The sequence below is a fragment of the Eleutherodactylus coqui genome, chromosome 1 (assembly GCF_035609145.1).
Source record: "Eleutherodactylus coqui strain aEleCoq1 chromosome 1, aEleCoq1.hap1, whole genome shotgun sequence".
NCBI classification, from domain to species: domain Eukaryota; kingdom Metazoa; phylum Chordata; class Amphibia; order Anura; family Eleutherodactylidae; genus Eleutherodactylus; species Eleutherodactylus coqui.
Genome location: NC_089837.1, coordinates 220,901,537 through 220,917,906, shown reverse-complemented (window position 1 = coordinate 220,917,906; position 16,370 = coordinate 220,901,537). Strand labels below are relative to the sequence as shown.

Here is a 16,370-nt window from a genome sequence, read left to right as displayed (position 1 = left end):
AGAATGTGTGTCTCTAGATTACAGGAGATATGACAGACTTATGTGGCCATTTGTAGTCTGCTTAAAGTTTGATAGATAAACCCACCGATTTTTCTATTAATTGACACAAAACAAAAATTTTCTTGATGTATGGAGGTTGCAACACCCCACTGAAAAAGATTACATCTTTTTTCACACTTGCACAAGACCTACACTGTTATTTGCTGATTATTACCCTCCTTAAACCAGGAAAAGTCCCAGATAGACCTGGACCTGGTAATTACTTAACATACACTTAAATATATTCAAAAATTTTAGCCACTCCCAGATAGACCTGGACCTGGTAATTACTTAACATAGACTTAAATATATTCAAAGATTTTAGCCAGCCTGGTTTATCGAGATTGGGTAGGATTATTAAGAGTAGGTACCCTGTTGATGTTACTCATAGATTTGTAAACTTTATCGAAAAAACTTAGACACCTTCTATGCTTTTTTTCCTCAATGCAAAGAAGGTGTTTGACTGAGTCCATTAAGGATACCCAAGTGAAATATAAGCCCTTCCCTAAAAATCAGCCCAAGTTGTAAAAAAAATAAATTTACTCACCTAGAAGTGCTGCCTGGCTCTTCTCTCCAGCAGTCATCTTCTGGAGGCCAGTGATTTAAAAAATCCCCACTTCCAGAAAGTGCTGCCTCTGATTGGCTGAGCGCTGTATTCAACTAATGGCTGAGTGCTGTGACCAATCACAGACAGCGCTCAGCTGTCATTCAATGATGACTGAGTGGTGCCTCTAATTGGTCACAGCACTCAGCCAATCAGAGCCCTAAGTGAGTTTCTGCAGTGAAGGCAAGTCTTTTATGTTATTTGTTGAAGTAGTAGATTCACTAGTGAAACTTAATATCAGAAGTTGTTAGCTCTTTCACATTGTTTTTAGAGTTGTGATTCAATTCTGATTTATAGCTAAGTAGTTTTAAACTTAAAAGAAAAATTTGCTACCAAAAATTAATTTCAGCATTTTTTCCAGGTATGCACAATGATAAAGTGCCAAAGTATGGATTTTAAATCATGTGGAAAATTTGTAGAGACAGCCGCAACCAAATTTAAGTCATTTTCCATAAGTGGGAATTTCTCTACTTCCTTTGTATTCCCAGAGATTTTGCTGACAAATATTCATTTGGCTCCTGATATGTTCCAGGTAAGTAACACTTACTTTTGGATTTCCATTGTATATTCATTGAGATTCTGTGGATACATAGAGGAAGTTAGAAACAAGAAGTGCTAGTCAAGAAAGACCTAATTGTTTATCTGAATACTAACTGGGATAAACCTGCTCCTTTATAAGGAATGCACTTTGCCTGGGGAAATCCCAAAGCCACCCCAGATTAATCTGTAATAGCAACAGCCGCCAGATAGCAGGAATGAGCAAGGTACAGAATGAGAAAACAGTCTCACAGTTGCTTGAAACTACAGGTGAAGATGGGCAGATTTTAATCAGTGTTAGGATCAGGCAGAAGGGAGAGCAAGCCAATATGATGGGCCAACCCAGGAATCAGGACCAGAAAAATGACAAAGCACACCTTTACAAATGAACAGTAGTGGTATAACCTGGGTGTATTAGTCACTGCCGTGATGCTAACAGAATGTCTATATGTCAGAATGATAGATACCCCCACAAATGACCCCATTTTAATAACTACACCCCTTAGAGGGGTTGTCCCGCGGCAGCAAGTGGGTCTATACACTTCTGTATGGCCATATTAATGCACTTTGTAATGTACATTGTGCATTAATTATGAGCCATACAGAAGTTATAAGAAGTTTTTCACTTACCTGCTCCGTTGCTAGCGTCCTCGTTCCCATGGAGCCGACTAATTTTCGCCGTCTAATGGCCAAATTAGCCGCGCTTGCGCAGTCCGGGTCTTCTTCTCTTCTCAATGGGGCTCGGTGTAGCTCCGTGTAGCTCCGCCCCGTCACGTGCCGATTCCAGCCAATCAGGAGGCTGGAATCGGCAATGGACCGCACAGAAGAGCTGCGGTCCACGGAGGTAGAAGATCCCGGCGGCCATCTTCACCGGGTAAGTAAGAAGTCACCGGAGCGCGGGGATTAAGGTAAGCGCTGTCCGATGTTCTTTTTTAACCCCTGCATCGGGGTTGTCTCGCGCCGAACGGGGAGGGGGGGGGGGGTGTTTGAAAAAAAAAAAAACCCGCTTCGGCGCGGGACAACCCCTTTAATATATTCACTGAGGGGTGTCATTTTTCGACCCAACTGTTTTTTTCAAGAATTAAGAAGGAGACATTTTATATACTGTTTTTTTTGTACAGCACACATATGAATGAACACTTGCTCCCCAAAATGGATCCCCCTGTTTGTCCTGTGTTCAGAGACATACCCATTATGGCCCTAATCTTATATCTGTATGTGCAACGGGGCTCAAACCGAAAGGAGCAGCTGGTGGCCTTCAGAACAGAAGTTTTGCTTGAAGGTGTTTCAGGCCTCATTGCCCACTTGTAGAGCCCTTGAGCAGCCAAAATGATGGATGACCCCATCTTGAAAACTAGACCCCTTTGAATTAATCTAAGCAAAGCAGAATCACAGAGGTGAGAGGGAAAACAAAAGCTTTTGCTTTTCCTCTCACCTATGTGATTTTAATTTAGTTTACAGTAAGACAGTGTAGGTTCTGATGGACGTGGTGTGGCCTTGCTGTTGGCCCATCAGCTTATGCGTCTTGGCCAAAATGCTGAACTAACACCCGCATTTTATTAGTGTGTATCAATATTTCCTTTATGCAGTTTGCTATAGACTTCTGGGGGAGCCCAAGATGTCAGCCAGTGTGGCCCACTATTGAAATGCAGGGAAACCCACTGCTATGTCAATGTGAGTTGTAATCCTGTATTGTGGAACGCACCCATCTTTTGGCTGGCTTCTGTGGTATCGTTCACATTGCGGACTAGGTTTGACTGCAGTCACTCCTCCACGTTCTGGGCTGGGTTGAGTGGGTGGCTGCATATAAGTCTGCAGTGGACAATTTAGATCCTCCAGTTTATAGTCTAACTTGCTGCTTTTGTTAGGGTCTATGGCCATTGTGCCTACCCTACAGCGATTGTGTCGGCCTTATGGTGATTGTGCCTGCTCTGCACCTTATCAGATATTGCATTTTTTTCCAGTGAAATAATCTAAGCAAAGCACAAGGAAAAAATTACAATTTTCATATTTTTGGCAATTATGTCATTTAAAAAACACTTTTTTTTGTACAGCGCACACATGAATACTTGCACCACAAAATGGATACACCTGTTTGTCCTGTGTTCATAAACCTACCCATTGTGGCCCTAATCTTATGTCTGGCTGCACAACAGGGCCCAAACTGAAGGGAGCATTGAAGTTCAACTGTTTTTAACTTTTTCGTGATCGCCATTATACATTGGATACCGGCGACCACGTGACTGGGTACCACTCACTGCAGCCCTCGGCCACTGCTTCAGGCTCTAAGCTACCTTTAGTAGCCAGGAGCAAGAAGATTTTAAATTTCCCGGACCCTCCCCAGCTTCTGCACTTACGTCCGCCATTTTGCCAATGGGTGCATGTGATGAAGCTGGAGAAAGGTTAGCAGATAAAGATCCTGGTGAGGGACATTGACAGAGGCCTTAGGCAAGTAATTTCACCTCCCTTCATGGATCAAATCCGTGACGGGAGGTGAAATTGTAACTTTTTTTTACATTTACATTATCTATTGGATAGCGGCGATCATGTGACCAGGGAACGCATGCCGCAGCACCCCATGAAATCTCCAGGCTCTCTGCTATTACCCGAACGGTTTGCTGCTTTTGCACATGCATCCGCCACTTTGGTAACGGGCGCGTGCACGGAAGCTGAGGTAAGGTCTGCAGATAAATCCAGGGGCTTTAGGTATGTCATTTCATTCTCCCTCACAGATATAATCTGTGAGGGGAGATGAAGCTTTAATTTTTTTAAACTTTTTTTTTTTTACTTTACATGATCACTGTTATGCATTTGTGACATCTCTCTGCTCCCGGCTACACATGCTAGCCGGGAGCAGAGGGACCTTAAATTTCCAGGGCGAAAGCTTTTCTGTGCATGCGCCCAATGTTTTTCGTTGGGTGCGCATGTGCAGAAGGCCATGTAAGGTCCTGGAAGGACCAGATTGCCGCGGGTCATCACGGAGAAGAGAGGTGAGTATTTTCGCCCCCCCCCCTCATGGATCCGATGCATGAGGGGAGGTAAAAATTTTTTTGCATAGCGGCGATCATGGACCCGGGGACCGTTGCCCAACAGCCGAGAAGCAGGAGATTTCAAATGTCCCGCATTGATCTGGTCGTCTGCGCATGCGTTGCCATTTTAACTTATGCGCAGAAGATGCCAGAGGGTCCATTCTGTACCAGATCATCGCAGGACATCGGGGAGGATATGGATGAGTAGTTTCCCTGATGATTAAAGCCCACAAAGCCAGGATTTAAAAAGGCAATGGGGACGTCACTAAGGAGTTAAATAAGCCTAAGCTGCAGACAAAAAAAATGCATCACCTAGAAGCACTGTCCATCTCCGGCACATGCTCTCCCGGGTCACCGGCACTCTGACCAGTCCCAGCCATTCATCATTTATGTGTGAATTTTACCATCGTGTGACCGCGCAACAAGTGCAAATTAAAAACGCGTCTGAGGCTTCGGTTACACGTTTTTTTATATCTGCGTTCTTAGTTTTTTTTTTCAAGCGCCTATACATGTGTGAAAAATTTGCTCATCTGACTGAGCCCTGAGACTTTCACGGCAGCACTCATGTTTCTCCTTCCCCTGGTGTATTTTTCATCTGTACTCTATGACCGTATGATGTTTATTATCATATTGCAATTCTATATGCCTGCTATGCCTCTTTTGGCCACTAGATGTGAATAAAAGCCAGAAAACTACCTATCTATAGCTAAGCACTATAATTACAAAGGCTGTTCCTGGGAGAAGGCATTTCAGCCTGGACAGCAAATGGTGGAGCAGTGTGTTCCTGAGAAGAATGTGTGTGCAGAGCAGGCAGAGAGATTCAGGGTGTGTAAAGTGTGGTGATGTGATCTGGCAACCAAGTGTCCCTTGCATCACTCATACTGAGACACCAGAGCTGTGTCACCAGCAAAGAGGCTGCCAGTGCCTGGAGTCGTATGGTGCATGGGGAGACAATCACAGTGCAAAGCTGTACCGTAGACAGTGAGCCGGCCTGATACTAGAGGCCTCATCAGTGACTAGCACCAGTGTTAGTACAGCACCAGAGCAAACTTGAGAGTGTCCTGAAAGCCAACGGGTGTATATGATTAGTGACCACTGAGCTACAAACACTTTGTTGTTCCCAAGCTGATGGTATTCGGAGACTGTTAATCTTCTGCTGTACACATATGCCCACGTATCTGCACACACACACACATGCAGAAATTGACACACAATGAAGAAATGCTCTAAATGAGATTAAATTCAGCACATGGAGATTGAGTGAAGTTATGAATAGAGATGAGCGAGCACCAAAATGCTCGGGTGCTCGTTACTCGAGTCGAAATTTCCGCGATGCTCGAGGGTTCGTTTCGAGTTACGAACCCCATTGAAGTCAATGGGCGACCCGAGCATTTTTGTATATCGCCGATGCTCGCTAAGGTTTTCATTTGTGAAAATCTGGGAAATTCAAGAAAGTGATGGGAACGACACAGAAACGGATAGGGCAGGCGAGGGGCTACATGTTGGGCTGCATCTCAAGTTACCAGGTCCCACTATTAAGCCACAATAGCGGCAAGAGTGGGCCCCCCCCCCCTCCCAAAAATTTTTACTTCTGAAAAACCCTCATTAGCAAGGCATACCTTCGCTAAGCACCACACTACCTCCAACAAAGCACAATCACTGCCTGCATGACACTCCGCTGCCACTTCTCCTGGGTTACATGCTGCCCAACCCCCCCCCCCTCCTGCACGACCCAGTGTCCACAGCTCACACCAAAGTGTCCCTGCGCAGCCTTCAGCTGCCCTCATGCCACACGCTGGCCTCATAGCCACACCACCCTCATGTCTATTTATAAGTGCGTCTGCCATGAGGAGGAACCGTAGGCACACACTGCAGAGGGTTGGCACGGCCAGGCAGTGACCCTCTTTAAAAGGGGCGGGGCGATAGCCCACAATGCTGTACAGAAGCAATGAGAAATCCAATCCTGTGCCACCTCCATCAGGAGCTGCACATGTGGGCATAGCAATGGGGAACCCATGTGCCACACACTATTCATTCTGTCAAGGTGTCTGCATGCCCCAGTCAGACTGGGTTTTTTTATAAGTAGACACAGGCAGGTACAACTCCCTATTGTGAAGTCCGTGTGGACCGACAGCATGGGTGGCTCCCTGGAACCCACCGGCGGTACATAAATAAATCCCATTGCAGTGCCCAGCACAGCTGAGGTAACGTCAGGTTTAATGCAGGTGGGCTTCGGCCCACACTGCATGCCCCAGTCAGACTGGGGTTCTTTATAAGTAGACACATGCAGTTACAACTCCGTGTGGACCGACAGCATGGGTGGGTCCCAGGAAGCCACCGGCGGTACATAAATATATCCCATTGCATTGCCCTGGATAGCAAAGCTAACGTCAGATTACATGCAGGTGGGCTTCGGCCCACACTGCATGCCCCAACCTGACCGGGGTTTTTAATTCATAGACACAGGCAGGTACAAATCCCCAATGTGAAGTCCCTGTGGACCCACAGCATGGGTGGCTCCCTGGAACCCACCGGCGGTACATAAATAAATCACATTGCAGTGCCCAGCACAGCTGAGGTAACGTCAGGTTTAATGCAGGTGGGCTTCGGCCCACACTGCATGCCCCAGTCAGACTGGGGTTCTTTATAAGTAGACACATGCAGTTACAACTCCGTGTGGACCGACAGCATGGGTGGCTCCCTGGAACCCATCGGCGGTACATAAATGTATCCCATTGCAGTGCCCTGCTCAGCAGAGCTAACGTCACATACAATACAGGTTTGCTTCGGCCCACAGTGCATGCCCCAGTCAGAGTGGTAATATGTACCTTAACAGTAACCGCGTTGGTGGGAATTTGGTGGCGACTGCGGACCTAGTAGCGCGGTTTTATTTAGTTGGTTTTCGGAATGTGGCCAGGATTAAGTGGGCCGTGGCGGGGGATGGTGGGGGGGTTCTCTTGTTGTGTCGGTAAAGGTGAAATTCTTGGACTGCCACCAGACGGACCAATGCAAAGGTATTTGCCAAGAATGTTTTCATTGTTGGAGGAGGAGGGGGATGTTTTTGAGGCACTACGTGTCCTCTCCACGTGTCTGTGGTTATATGCACCTTAACAGTAACTGCATTGGTGGGAAATGGCCTTGCCACCATCATGTCTTTGGGAAGCCTCCGTTTCCATACCCCAGTGACATAGCATTAGCAGCGGTATAGGCAGAGCCCAGAATTAGTAACATTTCAGCGGTAGCATTAGGGACAGGCCCCAGTAACATATCACTAGCAGCATTATAGGGGGAGCACAGTATTAGTTCCATTTCAGTAGTAGTAGCAGTCCAGACAGGCCCCAGTAACAATTCCGAAGCAGCAGTATAGGGGGAGCACAGTATTAGTTCCATTTCAGTAGTAGTAGCAGTCAAGACAGGCCACAGTAACATTACCGTTGCAGCAGTTTAGGGAGATAACAGTCTCTTTCACATTTCAGTAGTTGCAGTATAGACAAGGCCCCAGTTACATTTATGTAGCAAAAGTGTAGGCCAACCCCACACACCTTGCTGTAGCATGAGTGCAGGCGAAGCCCATAAAAATTACTAGGATTACATTGTAGGCGAGGGCCCAAAAAAATTTGTGTACCAGCAGTACTAATGTACCTCAGAAAAATTGCCCATGCCCAACCAAGAGTGCAGGTGAAACCCATTAATCGCTTTGGTTAATGTGGCTTAATTTGTAACTAGGCCTGGAGGCAGCCCAGTTAAAATAAAAATTGGTTCAGGTGCAAGTTTCAACGCTTTAATGAGAATTGAAACGTATAAACATTGTTTACAAAAGTTATGAAAAATTGCCCGTTCGGCGTGATTACGTGAGGTTTCAGGAGGAGGAGCAGGAGGAGGAGGATGAATATAATACACAGATTGATGAAGCTAAAAGTTCCCTGTTTTTGATGGTGATAGAGAACGATGCTTCCATCCGCGGGTGCAGCCTATGTATTGTTTAGGTACCGCTGCTGTCCGCTGGTGGAGAAGAGAAGTCTGGGGAAATCCAGGCTTTGTTCATCTTTATGAGTGTAAGCCTGTCGGCACTGTCAGTTGACAGGCGGGTACGCTTATCCGTGATAATTCCCCCAGCCGCACTAAACACCCTCTCTGACAAGACGCTAGCCGCAGGACAAGCAAGCACCTCCAGGGCATACAGCGCGAGTTCAGGCCACGTGTCCAGCTTCCACACCCAGTAGTTGTAGGGAGAAGAGGCGTCACGGAGGACGGTCGTGCGATCGGCTACGTACTCCCTCACCATCCTTTTACAGTGCTCCCGCCGACTCAGCCTTGACTGGGGAGCGGTGACATAGTCTTGCTGAGGAGCCATAAAGCTGGCAAAGGCCTTGGAGAGTGCGGCCCTGCCTGTGCTGTACATGCTGCCTGATCTCCGCGCCTCCCCTTCTACCTGGCCCTCGGAACTGCGCCTTCTGCCACTAGCGCTGTCGGATGGGAATTTTACCATCAGTTTGTCCGCCAGGGTCCTGTGGTATAGCATCACTCTCGAACTCCTTTCCTCTTCGGGTATGAGAGAGGAAAGGTTCTCCTTATACCGTGGGTCGAGCAGTGTGTACACCCAGTAATCCGTAGTGGCCAGAATCCTAACATGAAGTCAGCCATGTGTGCCAGGGTACCTGTACGCAACACATGGCTGTCCTCACTCTGAAAGGATGACAGGCAAGCAGCATGGGTACCCTCAGCAGTGGGCCAAGCTGTCTCTTCCCCCTTCTCCTCATGCTCCTCCTCAACGCGCTGAGATATAGACATGAGGGTGCTCTGACTATCCAGCGACACTGTCTTCCCCCGCCTCCGTTGCCAAGCGCAAAGCGTCTGCCTTTATGCTTTGCAGGGAACTTCTCAAGAGGCATAGCAGAGGAATGGTGACGCTAATGATTGCAGCATCACCGCTCACCATCTGGGTAGACTCCTCAAAGTTTCCAAGGACCTGGCAGATGTCTGCCAACCAGGCCCACTGTTCTGTAAAGAATTGAGGAGGCTGACTCCCACTACGCCGCCCATGTTGGAGTTGGTATTCCACTATAGCTCTACACTGCTCATACAGCCTGGCCAACATGTGGAGCATAGAGTTCCACCGTGTGGGCACGTCGCACAGCAGTCGGTGCACTGGCAGATTAAACCGATGTTGCAGGGTGCGCAGGGTGGCAGCGTCCGTGTTGGACTTGCGGAAATGTGCACTGAGCCGGCGCACCTTTCCGAGCAGGTCTGACAAGCGTGGGTAGCTTTTCAGAAACCGCTGAACCACCAAATTAAAGACGTGGGCCAGGCATGGCACGTGAGTGAGGCTGCCGAGCTGCAGAGCCGCCACCAGGTTACGACCGTTGTCACACACGACCATGCCCGGTTGGAGGCTCAGCGGCGAAAGCCAGCGGTCGGTCTGCTCTGTCAGACCCTGCAGCAGTTCGTGGGCCATGTGCCTTTTCTCACCTAAGCTGAGTAGTTTCAGCACGGCCTGCTGACGCTTGCCCACCGCTGTGCTGCCACGCCGCGCGACACTGACTGCGACACTGACTGCTGGCGACGTGCTGCTGCTGACACATCTTGATTGTGAGACAGAGGTTGCGTAGGAGGAGGAGGGTGGTTTAGTGGAGGAAGCATACACCGCCGCAGATACCAGCACCGAGCTGGGGCCCGCAATTCTGGGGGTGGGTAGGACGTGAGCGGTCCCAGGCTCTGACTCGGTCCCAGCCTCCACTAAATTCACCCAATGTGCCGTCAGGGAGATATAGTGGCCCTGCCCGCCTGTGCTTGTCCACGTGTCCGTTGTTAAGTGGACTTTGGCAGTAACCGCGTTGGTGAGGGCGCGTACAATGTTGCGGGAGACGTGGTCGTGCAGGGCTGGGGCGGCACATCGGGAAAAGTAGTGGCGACTGGGAACCGAGTAGCGCGGGGCCGCCGCCATCATGTTTTTGAAAGCCTCCGTTTCCACAAGCCTAAAAGCCAGCATCTCCAGGCTGATCAATTTGGCTATGTGCACGTTTAACGCTTGAGTGTGCGGGTACGTGGCGGCATACTTGCGCTTGTGCTCAAACTGTTGCGCTAGCAACGGCTGGACGCTGCGCTGAGAGACATTGCTGGATGGGGCCGAGGACAGCGAAGGTGAGGGTGTGGGTGCAAGCCGGGAGACGGTCGTGCCTGTGTCCTGAGAGGGGGGTTGGATCTCAGTGGCAGGTTGGGGCACAGGGGGAGAGGCAGTGGTGCAAACCGGAGGCGGTGAACGGCCTTCGTCCCACCTTGTGGTGTGCTTGGCCATCATATGTCTGCGCATGCTGGTGGTGGTGAGGCTGGTGGTGGCGGCTCCCCGGCTGATCTTGACGTGACAAACCTTGCACACCACAGTTCGTCGGTTGTCCGCACTTTCAGTGAAAAACTGCCACACCTTTGAGCACCTCGGCCTCTGCAGGGTGGCATGGCGTGAGGGGGCGCTTTGGGAAACAGTTGGTGGATTATTCGGTCTGGCCCAGCCTCTACCCCTGGCCACCGCACTGCCTCTTCCAACCTGCCCTGCTGCTGCACTTGCCTCCCCCTCTGAAGACCTGTCCTCAGTAGGCTTAGCAAACCAGGTGGGGTCAGTCACCTCTTCGTCCAGCTGCTCTTCCTCCGAATCCTCTGTGCGCTCCTCCCTCGGACTTACTGAAATTACTACTACCTCACTGATAGACAACTGTGTCTCATTGTCATCGTCCTCCTCACCCACTGAAAGCTCTTGAGACAGTTGCCGGAAGTCCCCAGCCTCATCCCCCGGACCCCGGGAACTTTCCAAAGGTTGGGCATCGGTCACGACAAACTCCTCCGGTGGGAGAGGATTCGGAACCATTGCTGCCCATTCTGGGCAGGGGCCCGAGAACAGTTCCTGGGAGTCTGCCTGCTCCTTAGAATGTGTCATTGTAATGGAGTGAGGAGGCTGGGAGGAAGGAGGAGCAGCGGCCAGAGGATTCAGAGTTTCAGCAGTGGACGGCGTAGAAGTCTGGGTGGTCGATAGATTGCTGGATACACTTTCTGCCATCCACGACAGGACCTGCTCACACTGCTCATTTTCTAATAAAGGTCTACCGCGTGAAGCCATTAATTTTGAGATGAATCTGGAGACCCCAGAAACTTGCCTCTCTCCTAATCCCGCAGCAGTCGGCTGCGATACACCTGGACCAGGAGCTCGGCCTGTGCCCACACCCTGTCTTGGGCCTCCGCGTCCTCGCCCGCGTCCACTTCCTCTAGGCCTACCCCTACCCCTCAGCATGGTGTATTACGAGTAGAGCAGAAACAGAACACTGTAATTAAATGTGCCGCTTATTGGCCTGTGGTTGGAGGCTGACTTCGCTTACGCACAGCAGAGCCAGGAAACAATTATGCGCAAGGCTGTAGTGAGACGTAGGTGCGTATGACTCAGCTACTGGAATTCACAGCGCAGAACCAGTCAAGTGCCCAAAGGCCAGTGGTAGGCCTTAAGTATTTTGCTTCTATTTTTTTAAATGGTGAGCTGAAACACCAGACAGACCCTGTATGCAGCGTATATTATGTATACTGTTTCCCTCTGGAGGTATGACGGCGGTGATGTAACGGGCACAGCAGAGCCAGGAAACAATTATGCGCAAGGCGTTAGTGAGACGTAGGTGCGTATGACTCAGCTACTGGAATTCACAGCGCAGAAGCAGTCAAGTGGCCAAAGGCCAGTGGTAGGCCTTAAGTATTTTGCTTCTATTTTTTTTAAATGGTGAGCTGAAACACCAGACAGACACCGTATGCAGCGTATATTATGTATACTGTTTCCCTCTGGCGGTATGACGGCGGTGATGTAACGGGCACAGCAGAGCCAGGAAACAATTATGCGCAAGGCTGTAGTGAGACGTAGGTGCGTATGACTCAGCTACTGGAATTCACAGCGCAGAAGCAGTCAAGTGGCCAAAGGCCAGTGGTAGGCCTTAAGTATTTTGCTTCTATTTTTTTAAATGGTGAGCTGAAACACCAGACAGACCCTGTATGCAGCGTATATTATGTATACTGTTTCCCTCTGGCGGTATGACGGCGGTGATGTAACGGGCACAGCAGAGCCAGGAAACAATTATGCGCAAGGCTGTAGTGAGACGTAGGTGCGTATTACTCAGCTACTGGAATTCACAGCGCAGAAGCCGTCAAGTGGCCAAAGGCCAGTGGTAAGCCTTAAGTATTTTGCTTCTATTTTTTTAAATGGTGAGCTGAAACACCAGACAGACCCTGTATGCAGCGTATATTATGTATACTGTTTCCCTCTGGTGGTATGACGGCGGTGATGTAATGGGCACAGCAGAGCCAGGAAGCAATTATGCCCAAGGATGTAGTGAGAGACGTAGGTGCGTATGACTCAGCTACTGGAATTCACAGCGCAGAAGCAGTCAAGTGGCCAAAGGCCAGTGGTAGGCCTTAAGTATTTTGCTTCTATTTTTTAAAATGGTGAGCTGAAACACCAGACAGACCCTGTATGCAGCGTATATTATGTATACTGTTTTTGCTCTGGCGGTATGACTGCGGTCATGTAACGGGCACAGCAGAGCTAGGAAACAATTATGCGCAAGCCTGCTGTAACGCTTAGCTGGGTATTAATTATGACTACTACCCCCAGCAGACACGCAGTACACTGAAGACGGTCACAGGCAGCCCAAATATAGTATTTTTCCCCAATTTTTTTGTAAAAGCCCACTGCCTATATAGTCAGTATATCTCTTTCACCTTTCCCACTGTCCCTGCCTCACCAGTACTGCCCCTATACTCTGTAAAATGACTGCAGACTGAGGACGCAATGGTCTGCACGATATACAAAAAAAAATTGTGCAACACTGCTCCCAGCAGCCTCAACAGTACTGCACCCGGTCAGATGTGGCCCTAAGAAGGACCGTTGGGGTTCTTGAAGACGAATATAACACCTAACACTCTCCCTATAGCAGCTCCAGCAAGACAGCACTTTCCCTGATCTCTGTCAGAATGCATCTGTGGCGAGCCGCGGGCGGGGCAGATTTTAATACTCGGGTGTCACCTGATCTCCCCAGCCACTCACTGCAGGGGGGTGGGATAGGGCTGGAATGTCACAGGAGGAAGTTGTAATGCCTTCCCTGTTTTTCTATTGGCCAGAAAAGCGCGCACATTTCTCAGGGAAGAAAATGAAAGTAACTCTAACACCGCGCGGTGCTAGTCTCGAGTAACGAGCATCTCGAACACCCTAATACTCGAACGAGCATCAAGCTCGGACGAGTACGCTCGCTCATCTCTAGTAATTAAGCCATGTAATTGGTGGTACACAGCCTTAAAATTTGACAGAGGTCTTAAATTCAACAGAGCAACTGTGATAAATCTGGTACATCCTGGTTGTCTCACTATTAGACAGTATTAATAAATCTGCCTCACTGTTCTTTACTTAAAGAGAACTGTCATCACTCCTGACCTGTCTGTTTAAGCAAATAATTGACCCCCCTCCAGGAAAAAAAAAAAGGTTGGACCATCAATTCTAAGAACTCCACATTGTGCTATTAATGTTGCTTTCCAAGGAACTGATGAACACATTGACAACAGTTTGTTACCTGTTGAGGGTACATCCCTACACTCTCTGACACCATCTATCAGGACTAGCAGTGTCAGATTGTATAGGAACACACCCCTTTTGACCCATTCGACAATTAGAATGATACTGCCCAGTTGTAAATTTATTAACAAATTTCTAGAAAAAATAACACAGAAACACAGATTGCAGAGTTCTAAAAAAAAGAATTGCGATTTGAGGGCGCCCACCCACTGGCGTTTGCGTTGTTAGTGCGTGAAAAAAGCAGCGATTTCGCATCTACGCGTTTGCGTTTTTCGCTGCGTTTTCTTTACGCAAAACGCGGAGAATGTCTCATCCTAAAACGTTGCATAGCGTTTCTATACCAACACACACTACAGCACCTGTGAAGAATGCCCGCCCTTCCACAGTCTTCAGTAATGTTGTCTGCAAAAACGCCACGCGGCGCGTGCGAATTGCGTTGCGTTGCGTTTTTTCCGGGAGCATTGAAAACCATGGGAGAAGTTAGATTAAAAAAAGGAGCCAGAGTGTAAGGACAGCTGCGATGCGATTTTGCGGGGCGGGGCGATTTTAAAAACGCCAGTGGACATGAGCACACTTTATCTCTATGCCTGTGCAGGAAAAACGCAAAACGCAGGTAAAAAAACGCCAGTGGGTGGGCGCCCTTATGGAGAAGGTAAACATTTCCTAAAAATAGGAGAGCTGACTGATCCTTTTTAAATAGGGAAGAGCTACAATACCAGACATGGTTCATGGGTAAAAGTGGTGTCTTTTCTAGAAAAAGGGGCACTTCTTTTCTAATCCTGGACAATTCTAGACAACCTCTTTCAATTATAGACTGCAAGAAGGAAGCAGAACATCGCACCCGGAAGCTTTCTACAGTTATTGTAATATTCAAGTTTTTGTTATGATTGTGTTCCTTTAGGTATTGAAGGATGGACGCCTTACAAGTAAATCTGGAATTTCTTCACATCCACTGTTAGATGCAACTCTGTTTGGAAGATGGTATCAAAAAGACCCCAAAATATGATGTGGAGATTATATTCGGTGTTGGAAAAAATATTCTGTGCAATGCCACCAATTTAATAACAGCTGAAGATTTCAGTTGTATTTCAAAAGTAACTTGTGTTTGGGTTGTTTTTTTGGCAAATTCCGCTTTTTCTTTTTCTTTGTGTATTCACTTACTTTACGCCACTAATTTCTTTGTGATATATGAGATATATGTTCCAATTCCAAATTGTGATCAATAAACTTTACTGCACTGTTTATAAAATGTTAATTTAAGAAACCAGTATTACAATTACCCTACTGTCCCTCTAAAGCCTTTATATATCTTTGTGCCACTGAAGAACACTTATGTGATGTAAGACCACAGCCATGGTTCCCCGCTACATTAAAAGATTAACACGTGTGTCACACTCACGTATTTGCGTGCACATTTGCACCACATTATTTACAGCTGGCATTGCATATTTGTGTGCGCATTAGCAGTTTTTACTGTACTTTTTGCACACGCAGGTTGTGTGCAATTGTGCGCTCAAAATAAAACACGCACCAATGCTCTCAGCCATTGAAAGGGCCAATTCAATTTATGAGTTCAAGATATATTCTTTTCCTGTGCAAATGCACAGGAAAGTAGAGCATGCTGCATTGTATTTTGTGTGACGCAATTATGCATCAAAATACGCGCTTGTGAACTAACCCAATCAAATCAGATGATAGTAGCATTAAAAGTCCAGCACAGGCAGATACAATTCATAAGATTTATTTAAAGTGACACAGTCATCCCCATTGAGCCTCATAAACTAAGTTATAGTTTTCAAAGTTGAGGGAACAGGGAGTCCAGGGAGGCATCTTTCATACTCACCCAGCCTATTGCTCTAGCACTGTGTCTCCTCAATTACACAGTATGAAATCATGCAGAAATTGGTAAAAATTACAATTTTTACTCACTTTCACATGGTGGGTCTGCTGCGTCCGAGTGAGGTGCGCTAAAGTGAGGAGACCACGCAGTAGTCAAGATGGCCGTCATGGGTGGCTCTGCGATCCCACCCGACAATGGTGTCTGCTCGGTCGCACACAGTGGCAAAAAATGGTTAAACAGTCTATCTCTGGAAGTGATGGGTTTTTGTGTTGTCACGGTGACGCCAGTATCTCTAACACGATGGACCCTCGGTGTGTGCATAAATAATTGACAAGAGTTCTGGAAGCTTGGTAATCCAAACTGGAGATACGCAGTTTACTTCAGCTTTTGCATAAACATGGAGAAATAACAATTACAGTCCTTTAAACATTTGCAGTAGACTCTGGAGTTACAGTAGATGACAACGTTGTTCCATACTCTAAGGCCTCATGTCCACTAGGAAATTTAGGCCCGTGCGGATTCTTAATGCAGAGTCCCGCAGCGGGTCCCTCCTTTCCCGCAGACATGAAGCCTATAAATTGATAATACTCACCTGTCTGGATGCTGCGGGTTCCCGTCCGTCGCAGTAGGATCTTCTTTCCTTCTCCCCGGCGGATGTGCTCGGCACGCCGGCAGAGTGCCGCACGCATGCGCCATGCACTCTTCCTTTTTTTTTTAATCCCTGCTTTC

General features: G+C 47.9%; 1 protein-coding gene across 1 annotated transcript in view; it reads left to right on the top strand.

Annotated features, from left to right (window-relative positions):
• Nucleotides 1-15,050, top strand: part of LOC136631307 (pantetheinase-like) — a 36,742-nt gene extending 21,692 nt beyond the window's left edge. The window contains exons 6-7 of the mRNA XM_066605575.1: nucleotides 1,005-1,175; nucleotides 14,703-15,050. Coding sequence (XP_066461672.1) covers nucleotides 1,005-1,175; nucleotides 14,703-14,807 — 276 coding nt within the window. The 3' untranslated portion in view covers nucleotides 14,808-15,050. The remainder of the gene's footprint in view (nucleotides 1-1,004; nucleotides 1,176-14,702) is intronic.
• Nucleotides 15,051-16,370: the final 1,320 nt, after the last annotated feature.